Here is a 19,700-nt window from a genome sequence, read left to right as displayed (position 1 = left end):
ATGTAGGACTTAATCTCACCTACAGATAAAAATTTCTACTTCCCCCCAAAGATGGATAAATTCCTTACAGCTTCAAAGCCATCCAAATAATAAACAAAATAAAACAAAAACACTTCAACTTAAATGTATTTCTAATATATTCCAAAGCCCCCAAGAACAAGTACTTTCTCTGACTCCATGGTTTTCAACACAGGGTTTCTCTGTTTTGCCCTGGCTGTCTTGGAACTCACTACGTACAGCAGAGATCCGCCTAGCATTGCCTCCTGAGTCCTAAGATTAAAGGCATGTGTCACTACCACCCAAGTCCATAGTCTCGACATAGTCTCACTATTAAATAAGTAAAATATTTTATAAATTATCTGTTCTCATAAATTATTCATAAAGCAAAATTCACTCCTCCAATCACTTTACAGCTGTGCTTTTACTTAGCAACAGTTTTCTTCTGAGACTTTTTATGAAGCATTTCACTGTTACAAGAATATCAGAGGCTGTGTCTATACAATCCAATCACTGAGCTCAATGAGACCCCCTAAATACCCTTAGGTATTCACTGATATGAAGCACACGATGGCATACAAGTCATTAGTGTTAAATACATTTATGGTTTTTGTGCAAATGGCACTACTATCTTGCTCCAGAATAAATCTCATCTTGCAAAAAAAGGAACTCTGCATCAAGTAAACAATAACTCCCCATTTGGCCTCCTCCCAGCCTTTGAGAATGACCGCTTAAAAATCTCTATGAATCAGAAGACAACAGATACCACATATAAGTAGAGATATAAAGTGTGTGATAGTGTGCCTGACTTCACTTAATGCAATATCCCTAGGGACCTTTTATAAGAACATGGACCCATTCTTCAGGGTCCACCAGCAGGACATTATCTAACTCTAGTTACCACATCAAAGGGCTCGTTTCCACATACAATTACACAGGAAATTTATACTTCAAACTATGTGTATTAAGAGGACATAAATAAATCAATGTATGCAGAAATGAAACTCCTGAGTCATGAGGTTAATACCAGCTTTAATTCACTGAAGAACTAGCAACCCATTCTCCACAACAATGATACCACAAATACTCTTATCCCCAGGTCACAAGGTTTCCAACAACCCACATCTTTGCTGATGACATTTAATTTTCCATATTTCATTTATTTGTTTTGATAGTGGACTTCTTAATATGTATAGAGTAGGCAATATAAACGTTAAAAGAACAACAACTATATTAATAGCTTAAATTGAAATATTAAAGAGCCCCAAGAAATAATAGAATTCATCAATCAGTGTCAAGAGCTTCCAAAATCTAGTAAGAGAAAAGAGTGAAGAGGAGCAGAGGCGAGGAAGGAGCATCTCTCTGTAACTCTGCTTAAATTCATAGTGGAGCTCTAATCCTTAGACTTTATAAAGAAATCAATGAGAGGAGGTCATGAGGCATAAGAGTTGCATCAAAGAATAAATACCAGAGATCTCTTCTTGTTCCAAAAATACAGAGAAAAAGACAATTAGAGGACATCAAAAGAGGGCAGTGATGAAAGACAGGAAGGAAGCCCATGAACTTGTAGCCTCCAAGAATCTGAGAAATAAATTTCTGTCATTTAATCCATTCAATCAGTATATTCAGACATGGTCGCCACAACAAATCAACATAATATCCAAAATCAAAACTGTAAGTCATTCTTTTTTGTATGTGGTTCTTGGGACAGAATCCAGGGCCTTGCCTTGTACATGCTAAGCAAGCATTCTACCACTGAGCTCAAGGCTTTTGCTACATATTTGATTTTTAAAAACAAATTACACTTTATTTTCTGTGTTGTGTGTATTGTGCCAATACAAAGCCAATAGAACTTTCAGGAACAGATTGTCTCATTCCTTCATGTGAATTCAAGGGACAGAAATCAGGATGTCAGGCTGAGAGGAGAGTGCCTTCACCTTCTCTTTTTTTCCCTATTTATTTATTTATTTATTTATTTATTTATTTATTTATTTATTTATTGGTTTATTTAATATCATCTTCATTTACATTGCCAATGGTAAAAACCTTTCCTGATTTCCCACCCTCCCCAAAGACCCCCAACCCCTCCTCCAACCCTTGCCTCCATGTATATGCCCCTCCACCAGATTTCCTCCCTCCCTCTCCCCCTCGATTTCCCTTTGTTGGGACCTCTATTGAGCCTTTACCTGACCAAGGACCACTCCTCCCACTGATGCCCAACAAGGCCTTCCTCTGCCACATTTTTGGCTAGAACCATGTGTACCCTCTTGGTTGAAAGTTTAGTCCCTGGGAGTGTTGGGGTGACTGGGTGGCCGAGATCATTGTTCTTCCCATGGGGCTGTAAACTCCTTCAGCTTCTCTGGACCACCCTCCAGCTCCTCCTTTGGGGACCCCATGCCCAGTCCAATGGTTGACTGCTAGCATCTGCCTCTGTATTTGTAAGGCTCTGGCAGGGCCCCTCCAGAGACAACCATGGCATGTTCCTTTTGTTATACACTTCTTGTCATCCATAGTAGTGTCGGGGTTTGGTGACTGCTTATAAGATGAATCCCCAGGTATAGGAGTCTCTGGGTGGCCTTTATTTCAGTCTCTACACATTTTCTCCCTTATTGCTGGTGTAAATATTTTGTTCCCTTTCTCAGAGGAACCAAAGCACCCTCACTTAAGTCCTCCTTCTTGAGCTTCCTGTGCTAGGTGCATTGTAACTTGTTTATTTCGAGCTTTTGGGCTAACATTCGTTTATTAGTGAGTACATACATTGTGTGTTCTTTTGTGATTGGGCTATATCGCTTAGGACACTTTCTAGTTCCATCCATTTGCCTAAGAATTTCATGAATTCATTGTTTTTAATAGCTGAATAGTACTCTATTTTGTATATATATACACCACAGTTTCTGTATCCATTCCTCTGTTGAAGGACATCTTGGTTCTTTCCAACTTCTGGATATTATAAATAAGGCAGCTATGAGCATAGTAGAGCATGTGTCCTTATTACATGAAGGAGAATCTTCTAGGTATATGCCTAGGAGTGGTATAGCTGGGTCCTCAGATAGTACTACTATGTCTAATTTTCTGAGGAATTGCCTAAGTGATTTCCAGAGTGGTTTTACCAGCTTGCAATCCCACCAACAATGAAGAAGTGCTCCTTTTCCCCTATATCCTCTCCAATATCTGTTGCCCCCTGAGTTTTTCATCTTAGCCATTCTGACCAGTGTGAGGTGGAATCTCAGTGTTGTTTTGATTTGCATTTTCATGATAACTAAGGATGCTGAACATTTCCTTAGGTGCTTTAGAGCCATTCAAGGTTCCTAGTTGAGAATTCCCTGTTTAGCTCTGTACCCCTTTTTTTTAATAGGGTTATTTGATTCTCTGGAGACTAACTTCTTGAGTTCTTTGTATATATTGGATATTAGTCCTCTATCGGATATAGGATTAGTGAAGATCTTTTCCCAATTTGTTGGTTGTCATTTTGTCCTACTGAATGTACCTTACAGAAGCGTTGCAGTTTTATGAGGTCCCATTTGTCAATTCTTGTTCTTAGAGCATAAGCCATTGGTGTTCTGTTCAGGAACTTTCCCCCTGTGCCCATGTGTTCAAGATTTGTCCCCACTTTCTCCTTTATAAGCTTCAGTGTGTCTGGTTTTATGTGTAGATCCTTGATCCACTTGGACTTGAGTTTTGTACAAGGAGATAAGAATGGGTCAATTTGCATTTTCCTACATTCTCCAGTTGATCCAGCACCATTTGTTAAAAATGCTGTCTTTTTTCCACTGGATGTTTTTAGCTCCTTTGTCAAATATCAAGTGACCGTACGTGTGTAGTTTCTTTTCTGGGTTTTGAATTCTATTCCATTGATCTTCCTGCCTATCTGCATACCAATATCAAACAGTTTTTTATCATTATTGCTCTGTAGTAGAGCTTGAGGTCAGGGATGGTGGTTTCCCAGAAGATCTTTTGTTGTGGAGAATAGTTTTTGCTATCCTGGGTTTTGGGTTATTCCAGATGAATTTGAGAAATTGCTCTTTCTAGATCTATGAAGAATTGATTTGGAATTTTGATGGGGATTGCATTGAATGTGTAGATTGCTTTTAGCAAAGATGGCCATTCTTACTATATTGATCTTGCAAAACCATGAACATGGGAGATCTTTCCATCATCTGAGACCTTCTTCAATTTCTTTCTTCAGAGGCTTGAAGTATACAGATCTTTTACTTGTTTCAGCAGGGAATTCTATCAGATCGTCAAAGAAGAGTTAATACCAATACTCCTCAAAGTATTCCATGAAATAGAAACTCAAGGAACACTACCCAACTCATTCTATGAAGCCACAATAACGCTTATACCTAAACCAAACAAAGGCCAAACAAGGAAGGAGAACTTCGGACAAATCTCCCTCAGAAACACTGATGCAAAAATACTGAACAAAATCCTGGCCAACCGAATCCAAGAATGCATCAAAACTATAATCTACTACGATCAGGTAGGCTTCATCTCAGGGATGCAGGAATGGTTCAATATATGGAAATCTATCAATGTAATGTACTACATTAACAAACTAAAGGAAAAAAAAAAACCACACGGTCATTTCATTAGATGCTGAAAAGGCTTTTGACAAAATCCAGCATACCATCATGATAAAAGTCTTGGAGAGATCGGGAATCCAAGGCCCATAACTAAACATAGTGAAAGCAATATACTGCAAACAGGTAGCCAACATCAAGTTAAACGAAGAGAAACTTGAAGCAATCCCACTAAAATCAGGGACCAGACAAGGCTGCCAACTTTCTTCCTTTCTATTCAATATAGTACTTGAAGTCCTAGCCAGAGTGTTCAGCCAACAAAAGGAGGTCAAAGGTATACAAATTGGAAAGGAAGAGGTCAAACTATCAGTGTTTGCAGATGATATGATAGTATACTTAAGGGGCCCCAAGACTTCCACCAGAGAACTCCTAAAGCTGATAAACAACTTCAGCAAAGTGGCTGGATATAAAATTAACTCAAGCACATCAGTAGCCTTCCTCTACTCAAAGGATAAACAAGATGAGAAAGAAATCAAGGAAATGACACCCTTCACAATAGTTCCAAAAGATATTTCATACCTAGGTGTGGCCTTCACCCTCTCAAGCATCTCATCAGCCATTAAAGAAAAGGTAAGAAGAATCTTGCATTATGGTCATAGCTGACTTTGAACTGCACCTTTGCCCACTGTTGCCTCCTGGGTGCTGACATCACAAGAATGAGCAATCCACCATAAAAGTTGCAACAGTGTTTTTAGAATCTTAATTTTAAGATAAGACTTTTGCCAAGTTCCTCAAGCTAGCCTCAAATTCACCACGTAACCCAGGCATGTGATCAGCTTCTGTTTCTTGTCTAAGCAGCTTGTATTACTTACTGGCCTGGACCTCTTACACTGGATTTTGCTTCTTTTGCTCTTTTTGATGTTTTATCTCCAATTTATCTGAGCTCACAATATAAACAAATGGACAAAGACAGCCTTAAGCCATTTCATAATAAAAACCATATTTAAAGTTAATATTTATAGCTTTGGTAGGCAGATTAATTAAAATGTACGTTTAAATCAAATAAGAGTTAATAAAAATGAACGAAGGGAAGGAAGGAGAGAGACAACACTCTGAATTTTATTTCTCGGGTTTACATTTCTCCAGTCCTTGAAGTTAATTAGAATTCAGAGAGAAAACATTATCAACAAACAAGAATGACCCTAGTCCATGAAAATTGAACTATGACTACAAAGAGAAAGATACTAAGTTAACTTTCAAATTATAGCAATTAACTTTTTCATACCAATTGGAGTTTGAAAATTAACATTAACTCTTAACATCAGATTAGCAGTTGATTCAGACTACATTTCAAAAATTGGTTTATTTCAATAACTACTGAATGCTTTGGATATCTTAAAAATATATAGATTCATTTGCAAATAAATATATCGGTATATTTATTAATACATAAAACACACACTTAAATGTTAACATATAAATAGATTGGCCAGTTTTGATGGTCTATGCTTTTAATCTCAGTAAGCACTCAAGAGGATGAACCAGGCAGATCACTAAATTTGAAGCCAGCCTGGGCTACATGGCAAGTTCCAGTCAGAGCTACATAGTGAGACGCTATCTAATATAAAAACCGAACAAACAGAAAGATACATATTTGTATCCATGTATTTATACTATGAAGAAGGTTAATATGTGGTAGCAATATCCTTTCTCTACATCACAGAGTTTTGTTATTCTTGGAAATGGGTCATATTGTATTTCCCAGGATAGTCTCACATCCATGATCATTCTCACATGCATCAGCCTGGAAAATGCCTCAAATTACAAGTGAATGTAATCACTTCTAAAAAAAATGAAAAGTTTTTTTTTTTTTTAACACATTAACTACTTGCTTGTCATTCTAGTGCTCCAGAGGCAAAAGCAGTAAGACTGCCAGAAGTTTGAGGCCCAGCTAGTTTACTCACTAGTGAGTTCTAGGCGATCCAGGTCTACAGAGCAAGACTCTGCTCTCAAGTAACAGAAGGGGACCCTGAGTCACTGAAGGATCATGAACCTGGCAAAGTAGTGCACCTTATAAGTAAACGAAAAAGACATTTCACTTATAAAATAAAAATTAGGGTTATCCATGAAATAAAACGTGCTACTAAACAGTAACATGTAAAACTAATAGTAATGAACATACTGCATTATTTCCAAGCTTATCAATAAACGTAAGTTATAATAATTCGTATTAGATGCTCTGTTAAAGACTCAAAGCAAACAAAACTGTTTTGTGAAAATAAAACTGGAAAATGTTATGTAAAATAGCCAAAAGTTTAGAATTATTTTGATACATTTTCATTTAAAATTTTAAAATAATTAACTAACCTGAGCCACTTTCATTGAATTCTGCGTAGAGCCACCAGCATGATATTCAACTTTGAATTTTTTTACAAGTTCATCAAACCTACAATAAAAATCACAGTAGAAGGTAAGTTAGCATGTCGGTTTTCACAACCTACAAACTCTTCTAAATAAATATAATTAGTGGGATCTTATAATTATATATTTTCATTCAAGAAATTAATTTGTTCTATAAATATACAATTTTAAGAATCTGAAATATAGCCGGGCGGTGGTGGCGCACACCTGTAATCCCAGCACTTGGGAGGCACAGGCAGGCAGATTTCTGAGTTCGAGGTCAGCCTAGACTACAGAGTGAGTTCCAGCACAGCCAGGGCTACACAGAGGAACCCTGTCTCAAAAAACAAAATAAAACAACAACAAAAACAAAACAAAAACAAAAACAAAAGAATCTGAAATATATACTGTCCGAACTTAGTCATTATACAAAATAGACAGTACATTTGCCAAATGAAGGTCGCATATGTCATCCTGGCTTTTCAAAACCAGAATCCTGTGGATGGATTGGTGCATGTCTGCAATCCCAGGAGATAAAAACATGAGGTCAAAACCTGAAGGTCATTCAGGTCACACAGCAAGATCAAGGACAGCCAGGACTACAGGACACCCCATCTCAAATGCAAAACAAAAACAAAGAGCAAAAAGCTTGATCTGAGAATTATATGAAATTTAAAAATGAGAATTTTTTTTCTTATTCACACAAGAGTTTTCTATAGGAAAAGAAAGGCCCTTGTAGTCATTATGAAAGGCCTAAAAAATTATACCTTTACATTTCAAACTAGAGGAGGACACATGCCTTCACTTCTAATCCTACATCTTACTGAGTTTCAAAACTTATGTTTTATATAACATGAAAATTTGAACAGAATTTCAAAGGTACAGCAAAGTAACATTTTCTAACAAAAAATCAAATATAAGAAACTGGTAGTAATGGAAAACACAGTAAAATATGGTTTTTAAGCAATGCATTTGTAAAACTATTCCCACCTTAAGCTCAGAATTAAATTTATGAAAGCTCTTACAAGAACAATGTAAAGATCTGCAGACTACAAAAAAAGTAAAGAATTTGTTCTGCTTCTTTCATTTCCTCAATCTTCCCATTTTCCCTATTTCCTTCCTTCCCGCCTTCCTTCTTTTCTCCTAACAGTTTTAAATTATAATGTGCTAGGGAGAGAGCACAGGGGAGACCCTAAGGTCAATAGCCAGCACTGAAAGCAAACAGCTTACACACACAGTGTACTCCACACAGCCAGTCACTTACTTTAAATACCACAATTATATTCATGTTTGTGTATCCTTGGGTTTTTGTTTTTCTATATGAAGTTGAGAATTGTTCTTTCCATGTCTGTTAAAAACTGTGTTGGAATTTTGATGGGGATTTCACTGAATCTGTAGATTGCTTTTGGTAGGATGGGTATTAAGATTCCTTCACACAAATTACTTTCAAGGCTTGTGGTACTTTGAATAGGAATGGCCCCTCAGGCTCCTGTATTTCAGTGTCTGGGGAGTGGAACTCTTGAAAGGATTAGTAGGTGTGCCCTTGTTGGAGGAATTGTGAAAGTGGGAGTAGAATTTGGGGTTGCAAAAGCTCAAGCCAGGCCCAGCTGCTACATGAATATCTAGATGTAGAACTCTCAGTTTCTCCAGCACCATAACTGTCTGCAGTCTGCCATGTTCCCCACCATGATGATTATGGACTAAACTTCTGAAACTGGAAGCAAGCCCCAATTAAATGCTTTCCTTTACAAGACTTGCAGTGGTTAGGTATCTCTTCACAACAACAGACATATCTGTAGTAGTATTTATCATACCACATTTACTGATGAATATATATCTTTGAAGGGATACTTAAATTGCTTCTTTTTTTTTCTTACTATGAACGCATGCACAAGTTTTGTAGACACATTCCCATTGTTATTTAGTATGTGTATTCCTCTTGATTCAAATGTTTTCCTCTATGTTGTCCTTTCTGAGGAACTATCTACTTAAGAAAACTCGATTGTCTAACTATGTATTAAGAGCCAAAATAGAAAAGTACCTTTCCAAGAAGACAAGTAGGACAGGCAGTAAAGAGGTATTATTAAATAAGGAAACTATGAAAGAACAGAGCACAAATATGACATAAAATATGAAAGGCAAATAAAAAAGACTATGTAGGTGATGTAATAACCATCTCTTTAAAATATCAGGAAAAATGACCAGCAATACCTCCCTCCTCCACCTAATTATTATAAAATGCTATTTCACAGATACGTTCCGAGAGAAAACTGCAGAAAAATAAATAAATAAATAATCACAGAAACAAACAAACAAATGAATAAATAAATAAATAAACAAGTAAGTAAGTAAACCCTCTATGTAAAAAGCTGCTTATCTTACAAAAAAGAGAAAAACCTAAGTTTTTAACTAAGAAAAAAAACACAATCTAGATTCTCTAAACCTTCTCTAAAGATATATAGAATAAAAATGGAAGAGCTTAAAATTTTTTTCTTATAAAATAAAGGATGTTAGAAGACAATGCAAAGTATATTTTATGCTATAGAGAAGATGGGGATGATGTTGAAATTAAATTTACTATCTATCCAAATAATGATTTATTAGCTTCCAGAAAATGGAGATGCATAAGTATAAATAATTTTGATTGTATAAAAAAGTGAAATTTTCCTACATAAAATAAAACAAAATGTCTAACATTAATAAAAAGAAAACTTTAATATTCATCAAGTCTACATCTCACAAATAAAAACATGAAGATCCAGACAAATGTACAATGAACAGAAGAAAAAAATGATAAATGCTGAAACACAATGAGTCCCTCACTAGAAATCAAATGCATCCATCCTTAGTCATCAAATACTTATATAGAGTTTCCGTCACAAAACACGTAGTTAAGTGTACAACATATACTCAGCATTAACAGAAATCTGGATAATATTACCCACCTACAGGCTGCATCACAGGACAGAATTATGAGACTGTATGTTGCTTTGACTTATAGATAGCAGCCAACAACAATAGACAAATATACAGATGGCATTAAAAGTAGGTGTGGTATGTGACACATCATCACATCCTGTGATCCCCACATTTGGGAGACAGTGTCAGGGAGATCTCTGAAATCCAGGCCAGCCAAAGATACAGTGAGACTTTGTATCAAAAGTAGGAAACCAAGAAATACAAAGTCAAAAGAACAAAAAGTGCAAAGCATGAACATTTATGTTATAAAACGCCAAAATGACTTGGGATACTTTATGTTTATCTTTCAACATAATTATCACCATGTTCTACTCAAACATTGGGATTTCTTATTTGTAATTATTAAGTTAAATAGGTAAATAAAATAACCACGAAGAGAAATATTAACACTCATAGTGCATCTTTTATACAAACCTTTTCTGTGTTCCACAATTTCATAATGAATATATTTAAATATTTTTATATGAGAACACTTTGATTCATATCACTGAAGTTCAATTCATAATTTCAGAAGAAATACATTGTATGAAAAAGAAAGAACATGTTACCTTTCTACAGTTGGTTTTGTAATTTGTTGATGTATGAGATACAGCTTCACTATATAGCTCTAGCTAGCCTTGAACTCTGAAGACCAGGCTGGCTGAGAACTCATAGAGATCCACTTGCCTCTGTGTTCCGAACACTGAGATTGAAGGTCATAGAGACCCACAGCCTGGCTTCAATCAAAAGTAGTTTTAGCCGGGCGGTGGTGGCACATACCTTTAATCCCAGCACTTGGGAGGCAGAGGCAGGAAGATTTCTGAGTTCGAGGCCAGCCTGGTCTACAAAGTGAGTTCCAGGACAGCCAGGACTATACAGAGAAACCCTGTCTCGAAAAAAACAAAAACAAAAACAAAAAGTAGTTTTAATCCTTGTTTTATACTATGTGTAGGAGAGAGGTTCTAGGAAATGCTTTCAGCTTTCACACCACAAGCTCCTTAATGAATAACAATTCCTGGGCAAATAACTTGGTTGTTTTACATCTGCTTTGGTTTTGAGGAAAGCAAGTGCAGTTCTGGGAGAAGAGAGGCCTCAAAGACCAATGAGCAATAATAATACATAAAGCTGCAGTCAACACATTGGCTGCTTACTAATAAACAACTTGAGATTGAGCACCACATAAAAAACATGGAGAGTTCTCAAGTGCAGTGTTCAAATGTAGAAACCGTGCATTCTAAAACAGTGATAGCACTGACTTCAGGGGAAAAACGAGACTAAAACTGATGGACCCCCAGCATCCCGCCATAATCAGCAAAGGAACTGTGGGAATGCTGGGCAGCTGTTAAACGCCCAGGCACATACTGACCAACAATGTCATTCAGGATACAGGCCCTTCACCATTGAAATCGAGACACAAGTACCGATGGAAATAAATGCAGGAAAGTATATTACAGAGAAATCCACCGCTTCAAAAGCTTTATATTTATTGTTATTATTCAAGGCAGGTTATATGAAGGTCAGCGATCCAACAGTTGAACAGACAACAACTAATGCTAAAGCAAGACGATAACTAGTTTTTGCTTGCTCTCATTCAAAAACAAAAAACAAAAGCATAAAAAATAAAACCAAACTGGTCATTTCATAAGATTCCCAGTTTCCATTTCATAAAGTTAGAATGAAGAATAGCAAACAATTTTTGAGAAGTTTTGTTGGACAATAGAAATCTGCAGAATTAAATAATATATGCTTTGTGATATACCAACTTAAAAATGTTAGCACTCAAGAATAAAGAATAGCACTCAAAACATAAAGGAAGAACACATGCATAGAAACAAGAACGGGGCTGGAGAGGTGGCTTTGGGAATGAGAGCACGCTCTGGTCTTCCAGATGACTCAGGTTTGGTTTCCAATACCTGCATGGCCTGCTCATGACCATCTATTAACTCCAGTTCTAGAGAGTCTGACAGACTCGGGACAGGCGTGCACAGCACACTTACATGCACACAAAAAGCAGTCCTATACACAAAATTTAAAAAGAAAAAAAAACAACAGCCACTTCTAATTGCCCATTCCACTAAGATACTCTGGAGAGGTGGAGGCAGTTCGAGGCCAGTCTGGGTGACACCATTGGGCTCAGCAGCTGTGAGAAGAGACCAGAAAGGATGACTATTGGAGTTTCATCCCTGGAACCTAACGTAAAAGGAGTGAACCAAAAGTCATCATTTGAACTCTACATTTTTGTGCGCATGTGCAAACACAAAAAAGGTAATAAAATTAAATCCAAAAAGGAACAGTCTTTACTGGGGAGTCTCCTATAAATATTCACTGTGACTTAGAAAAGCCATCAGGGGACTCTTAATTCTGATAGTAACAGAAAATAAGATTTGCTCCTATAATCTGAAGGTGAACATGCTATGATATTTCTTTCTATCTTTTCTTTCCCTTTTTTTGGTTTTTTTGTTGTTGTTGTTGTTGTTGTTTTCTTTTTCAAGACAGGGTTTTTTTGTGTAGCTCTGGCTGTACTGACACTCACTCTGTGGACCAGACAAACTGTCCGTAAAAACTCAAGAGATCCAACTGCCTCTGCCTCTCAAGACCTGGAATTAAAGACATGTGCCAACCTATTTTATTCACTTTTAAGGTATTGCTTCCAAAAGAGATTTGTAAACTTGCAAGTCACATGGGAAAGTTAAAAAGAAACTTTAGGAACACCAATTTTCTTTTCCGATATTCCCAAGTAACGACAATAACAAATCCGTAACTGACTTCACATTACACAAAATCAATTCCTGAGAAACACTCACCCTCCCCTCTCACGCTCCCACTTCCCGCCACACTTGACAAGGAAACCCTGGTCAGCCCATCACTAAGTGTGACTACCAACATTATTAGTTATAGAAAAATCCACATTGAAACTACAACGTGATGCACTATTAATAAGTAAAGACCTGAAATAACTGAAAATACTAAGCAGTGAAAATACCAACTAACAAGATACAAAGCAGGTAAAGGGACAAGACGGCTGGTGGGAACTCGGAAACACAAGTGGTTGGTGATTCCTTGGGAAAATTTAAACACATGATTGCCATTATAATTCAGGCATCTCAGGAGTGATTGTGCCCTTATTATTCCAAAAATAAATTGGTAAATAAACTAATTGATATGTCCATAGGAAGGAAAACTATTATATAATAAGAAAAATGACATGGTAAACATTGTGAAGATGCCAGCCGCATTAGCGGGCAAACAAAACCATTCCTTTTTTCTGGCCGTCTGGACATGACAAAACAAAGGGGTTAAGATCAGCTGCCGTAGATGAGGGGCTCTGAAGAGAAGCTAATTACAAAGGAATATGTCTTAGAAAATAAAACATTTTCAATGTTTTTGCTGATGGTTGCACAGTACACTATACTTCAGTGTATGTTAATGAACCTGACTTTAGAAGACACACAAAATCCCTATCATTAACCTATTTTTCTTCCTATTTTCCACTAATAAACCAAAGATTTCCTGGCTTGTCTTTCATTGTGGACTTCTGAAATCATTTGAGTGCATTGAAAGACTGAAAAACCTTAAAACCAACAGTCAGAAACTCACCGGTGCTTGGCAGTTTTCATCTTACCATCTCTCAACAGAGAACTAACTGTGTAGCTTTGCTGAACCCTTACGCTGCAGACATTTTGGACTTCTGTCATTTATAATACGGGAGAGTGGGAACTTCCTAAGAAGATGAAGTGTGTGTCTCTGAGATCACTTAAATGCTTTGGCATGAAGGAATATGTCCAACACCAATCCAGCACACTGACAGAATGGAAGGAGAAATACATCAGTAAGAAGCCTGATTCTGTGGTCCAGGACAAAATGTCATTTCCCATATTTGACAAGTTCCTACACAGGATGGGTCAGTGATGCTGCCCCACAAGACCCTATTGAAGTCCCAAAAACAAAGGTCTGGTGCCAGGAGCAGAGTTAGTCACTTAACAGGTGAGCATGACTATTCTTTTCTTTTTTTTTTTTTTTAACATTTTTTCCTTTATTGATATATCTTTTTTATTTACATTTCAAATGATTTCCCCTTTTCTGGGTCCCCACTCCCCGCAAGTCCCATAAGCCCTCTTCCCTCCCCCTGTTCCTCCATCTACCCCTTCCCACTTCCCTGTTCTGGTATTCCCCTATACTGTTGCATTGAGTCTTTCCAGAACCAGGGGCCATTCCTCCATTCTTTATGGACATCATTTAATATGTGGATTGTGTCTTGGGTATTCAGAGTTTCTAGGGTAATATCCACTTATCAGTGAGTACATACCATGACTGATCTTTTGAGACTGGGTTACCTCACTTAGTATGATGTTCTCCAGCTCCAACCATTTGTCTAAGAATTTCATGAATTCATTGTTTCTAATGGCTGAATAGTACTCCATTGTGTAAATATACCACATTTTTTGTATCCATTCCTCCGTTGAAGGACACCTGGGTTCTTTCCAGCTTCTGGCTATTATAAATAGAGCTGCTATGAACATAGTGGAACATGTGTCCTTATTGCATACTGAAGAATCCTCTGGGTATATGCCCAGGAGTGGTATAGCAGGGTCCTCAGGAAGTGTCATGCCCAGTTTTCTGAGGAACCGCCAGACTGATTTCCAGTCTGCGTTGCATGACTATTCTTAATAGACATCTTATATTAACTTCATTATTAGTCTCTAAAACTCTCCAAATATTTACTTTAAAATGCAGTTAAGAATACTAGAACACGATATTGTTCTCAGGCGAGCCTCCTAAGCACTGTGCAGCTACCATACCATATTTTATTCAACTTAACATCGGGTTATCAGTTAAAACAGCAAATGAGACAGGGTTTCTGCCGACTGGAGTCACAAATCAGAAGGAAGATGCAGAGAAAATTGGCTCTCCAGTATAGTAGCTCAAGGAAGCTAAAAAAATTTTTTGCAGGAAAATTTTTTTTGGAGTTTTGCAGTAAATTTTAATTTAAATTCAGTTAAAAAAAAATCAAATGTTTGTTTGGTTATTTTGTGTTTTTTGAGACAGGAGCCATCTATATCTTTCTAGTTGGCCTGGAACTCACAAAGATCAACCTGCTTCTGCCTCCTGAATGCTGGGGTTAAAGGCATGGGCCACAATGCCTGGCTTTAATTAATTCTTAATTAGCAAATTTCCTACTGGTATGACATGAAGCAACTTCAACTTGAAAAGAAGGATACCATGATTATAACCTGTAATACATCTCCAATTATTCTCTGTGGGGAAATAAGAATTATGAACAGGAGAGCACACAAAGAGCCAGGACTCGCAAGTTCTAATTCTATCTGAGGACAACTGCTTTCCATTTACAATGAAACTAAAGTCGCTGTGCTACACGGAAAGAAAAATTTTGGTGTGCAGAGAAGGGAGATGCATGCACACTCAACACACATCTGAAGAGAGAGGACCTCACATTGTAATAGAAGCAAACATCAGTAATTTAAAAACAATTCGTGAAGTTTAGACATGTGAGGAAGGATAAGACAATTAAAATCTTCATGGAAAAACTCAAAGAATTTAGCTTTCTTGGGAAAGCATTCATAACTGCCAAGGAGGATTTTCATTTTTCTTTCCTAAACTTCTCATCTAAACAAATAATAAATGTAAAACATCAGTAATTCCAAACAGGTTATACTTATTAAGACCAAATGTTAATAGAATAACTTGGGGGAGGGAATCCATAAGCAAATTGTAAGATTCAAAGCTTTGAAATCTTTTACCACAAATGTTCAAGTGAGGTTTAAAAAAAAAAAAAAATTCCGCTCCAATGTCAGTCTGATAAAAGCCAAAGAGCATTCCCACATGTGCTTATATTTAAGGATATTTGAAAAGGATGGAAAAAGTAACAGTCGTTCAAAGCTAAAGTTAGGCTATTAGTTCATAAGGATTGTAATTAGAGGCATTTCTCTACCTTCTCATATTATTTTCTTTGATAAAAAGTTGGTTTTAAACGCGTGCTGCTTAGATAAGCCATTACTCTACTCAAGTCTAAAAATTTTTGAGGTTTAATTATTCCATTTCTAACTCTGGAGATGGAGGGGTTTTTAGCATGTGAGATAATCAAATATACTGTTGAAAAGTACTTTCTAAGTATAGATGATTAAAATGATTGCTTCTAAATTTACATAAATGACAAGTGCATTAGGTTTCAACCTATCATAGAAACATATAACTAAATTCCACTAAACCCATTTACAATTTTCATTAAACAGTAAATTGTTTGACATTTACTTTTAAGTCATGCAAGGAAAAGAAAAATACTGTAGGAAAGTGATCCTCAAAATGACATGTGGCGTCTCCGGGTAAGCACAAATGACATCCTATCCATGGGCAAGTCCAAAACACAAATTACACGCTCTTCTCGTCTTTCTTTATTGGTTTCCTTTCTGCTCATTTCTATCAAAGCCCGTGATTTAAGTGGGACAGGGTTTCTCCAATCTCAGACAAGTTCTAGAAATACATGCAATGGATATGGAAAACGGCTGAGCCACAGCTAATCATTTTTCTCTGTCAAACTTTAAAAACAAATCACTCATCAGAAACACTCAGGCAGACATTTAAATCCCCATCAAAATATATCATACTGAACTTCCGATTCCAAGTAACTAATAACGTGTCACAGCCAGCATTCCTGCTGACAACTAGAGAATCCATACAAATAAGAAGTCATATAAATACAGGCACCCAAGGGGAATGTTGGTACAGTTCTACAGAAGAACTATTGCAAGAACAGGCTCTACCCAGCAGCACTCTCACACCTACACTCATGTGGCTGGTAATGGGAAGCTGGAAAGAAGCAACCTGAACCCGACATCTACCAAACCTCACATAGCTGTGACCAGTAACACATCTGCTGAATTCTGAAAACTAACGACAAGATAAGGAGGCTAAAAAAATTCACCTCAAAACCAAATGGTGCTCTTGGGTGGTACCTCACAAAAAATCCAAAACAAAGGAACAAACAAAACAAACAAACAATGAAAGAGAAGTAAACAATAATGGTCAAGAAGACTAAAGCAGCAAGAGTGGACAATCAAAACCATAAGTGACTGTAGATCCTTCAGGCGGCACCTCCTGCCATATTGTTCTCCCTTTCTCTACGAGGTTGGTGGAAATCAAAGATTAACCTAGGTCACTGCTTCTCTTTGGGGAAGGGGAACAGCGTATATCAATGCAGGTTACATCTAGACAATGAAAATACATCTGCGACTTAGAAGAGGTCAAGGACGGGATGGCAGGCAAGGGGTGGGCATTAACAATTACACTAAAGCGAGGACCTACAACAAAAAGTCAGGTTTGCATTTTGAGATATCCCAAATTTTCAGGGTATGGTTGAGGGTAGAAGGATAAATTGTTCAACTGAATCTCTTGCAATAATTTGCAGTAGACTATTTCACAGTTCATGAGGCAAAAACTTACTGAAGTCATTTGAGAGCTCCGGAAGTTCAGGCCGGAGAAGAGGGAAGCAAGGTAGACTGAACTGTAACTGGACATAAGTGCGACCTAGGCTTATCCTGGATTTTATTACTGTGTTCAGGCTGCCTTCCTGCTCCACATGAGCAGCACAGAGAAGAGAAGACATCTGACAGAAGCTAGAGGTGGAAAACTATACAAGTAATGTCTCACCCACAGCCTCAAGTCATGTTGAGAGAATTAGAAAGGAACTGGAAGAAACACGTGCAGAATATTTTAAGAAACCTAATGAGATTCTGATAAAAGTACTAAAATTATGTCCTCTGAATGTGAAGAGAAGAAGTTGGGAATAGAAAACACTGTTGAAGAGTATCTGGTCCGGCACCAAGAGGGAGAGAGAGGGAGGAGGAGGGGACCATGTCAGCCCCTACGAAGACAAACCAAATGCTTCGAAGCGACAGAGACCAAATGAGGTTTGCCAACCCTCTTCCCCTCAGTGAGCAGTGTCCAGGACAGCACTGTGTGGTCAGATGCACAACTTCACTCTTCCATTTCACTACCTTGAGCATGTTAAACACGCAACAGACTTGAGCATGTTAAACACGCAACAGATTTTATCAACTATCTTCATAATTGTGGAGGAGAAACCCATTCAGTGATTTCAGAGAATTTTCAATCAGAGAAAAATCTGAAAAAGGACCAAATGCCATCTTCAATATTTTAAGTTAGAACTTCTGGTTGTTTGAAAAGATACTGGAGGCAAAGCATTCTCAACCCTTACTGCATGACTCATGGAGAGTAAGAGCTATTAAACAATTAACTAAATGTTAGCAGACAGGAATAGCATAGCAGTGTAAACTCAAAAACCACATAGAAAAGACACCATTTTTGCATTACTGTTAACAGAATTACAGTTAGGAATTACCTTTTAAAAGCAAAGATTATGAAAATTTATCAGTCTAAGTATTATCCCAGTCATGCCCTGGCAGCAAAAGACATTCAAGACCCAATATGAAACGTGTTTAGATGCTCAGACGATATTTTCTTTCATCTTCCAAATACTACAAACAAAGATGCCAATAAAGAAAACCACAAGTTTGCTGAAGTTAAAACATCTGGGAAGCAGCTTAAGATATTCTTTCTAAAGAGCTCTATATTAAAGAACAGCCTGAAGGGTGATGATAAATCTGCACTAAAACGGGAAGTGTGTTTTGAATCCCACTGAATATAAACAGGTTTTCCCCCCTGAAAGGGGAGGGTACTATAATTAAGACACAAAGTGCCTTAGAAGAAAGTATTCCATGAAAGGAAACTTTAAAAACAAAGCCTAGAGCTCAGTATGAGGTAAGAATGAGAATGCACCATCTTTACAGCAATATCCGGAACCAGAGGCTGAACCGCCAAAGGCCCTTCATAACTACTGGGGTGCTGGGGGAGGGGACCCCAGGTGCCCACGTCTATTTCTGTGCTTTATGTTTGAAATGTGTTTCCAGCTATAAAATTCATTTGCTAATAATATACTCTCAGAGGTTGTTGTCATGGATAAAGAGGTTAATTATGTTCATCAAAATTAATGACAAAAGACTAGTGAAATGGCTGAGCAGGAAAAGGTGCTTGCCACCAAATTGGACAATCTGAGTCAACCACGTAGTCGTGGAAGGAGGAAATGGGGCTACTGCCTGAGGGCTGTCCTCTGACCGACAGACAGACAGACATTCTCTCTCTCTCTCTCTCTCTCTCTCTCTCTCTCTCTCTCTCACACACACACACACACACACACACAGGATGGACAGATATAAACACAACTGATGGCAAAATTTGGTCTGTCAACACAATCTATAATAAACTCTATATTTCAGCTTTCAAAATGTCTTTTCAAATAACAATGGCCAAATACTAGCGTACATCAAAAAGCATAATATCTACACTAACATTTTTATATGACTCCATTAGAATGAATTTTTGATATTTGCATTTTAGCATGTTAGGGCAGTATAAGCAGCACTTCCAAACCAACAGCAGACAGGAAGGTCACTATAGCACAGAGTGGACTTTGAAATAAGGAGAGTATCTGTGTCACTGTATGAAGGTCTAAAGAGAAACTACCATCTTAATCCAAACCATCTGTTACAAGTTTCAGGGTGCATGAGAGAATGAGAATATCATTTCTAGTTTGAGCTTTTGAAAAAGAACTGACAGAGTGAGTTCCAGGACAGCCAGGGCTATACAGAGAAACACTGTCTCGAAAAAAACAAATCCAAAAATAAATAAATAAATAAATAAATAAATAAACAAATAAAAGAAAATGAACTGAAATGTGCACTGAGGTGTTTACTATTGATTCTAGTAATAGTAGTTGCTGGCAAATGACTT

At 37.3% G+C, this 19,700-nt stretch overlaps 1 protein-coding gene across 2 annotated transcripts in view; it reads right to left on the bottom strand.

The window, feature by feature from the left end:
- The window catches only part of Adk (adenosine kinase), a 400,912-nt gene that overhangs the window by 268,001 nt on the left and 113,211 nt on the right, over window positions 1–19,700 (bottom strand). For both annotated transcript variants that reach the window (XM_052189863.1, XM_052189864.1), the window contains exon 4: window positions 6,885–6,963. In XM_052189863.1, coding sequence (XP_052045823.1) covers window positions 6,885–6,963 — 79 coding nt within the window. The remainder of the gene's footprint in view (window positions 1–6,884; window positions 6,964–19,700) is intronic.

Source organism: Apodemus sylvaticus, chromosome 8 (assembly GCF_947179515.1).
Source record: "Apodemus sylvaticus chromosome 8, mApoSyl1.1, whole genome shotgun sequence".
NCBI classification, from domain to species: Eukaryota; Metazoa; Chordata; class Mammalia; order Rodentia; family Muridae; genus Apodemus; species Apodemus sylvaticus.
Note: the sequence above shows the minus strand (reverse complement) of the source record. Positions and strands in the feature narration are given on the sequence as shown.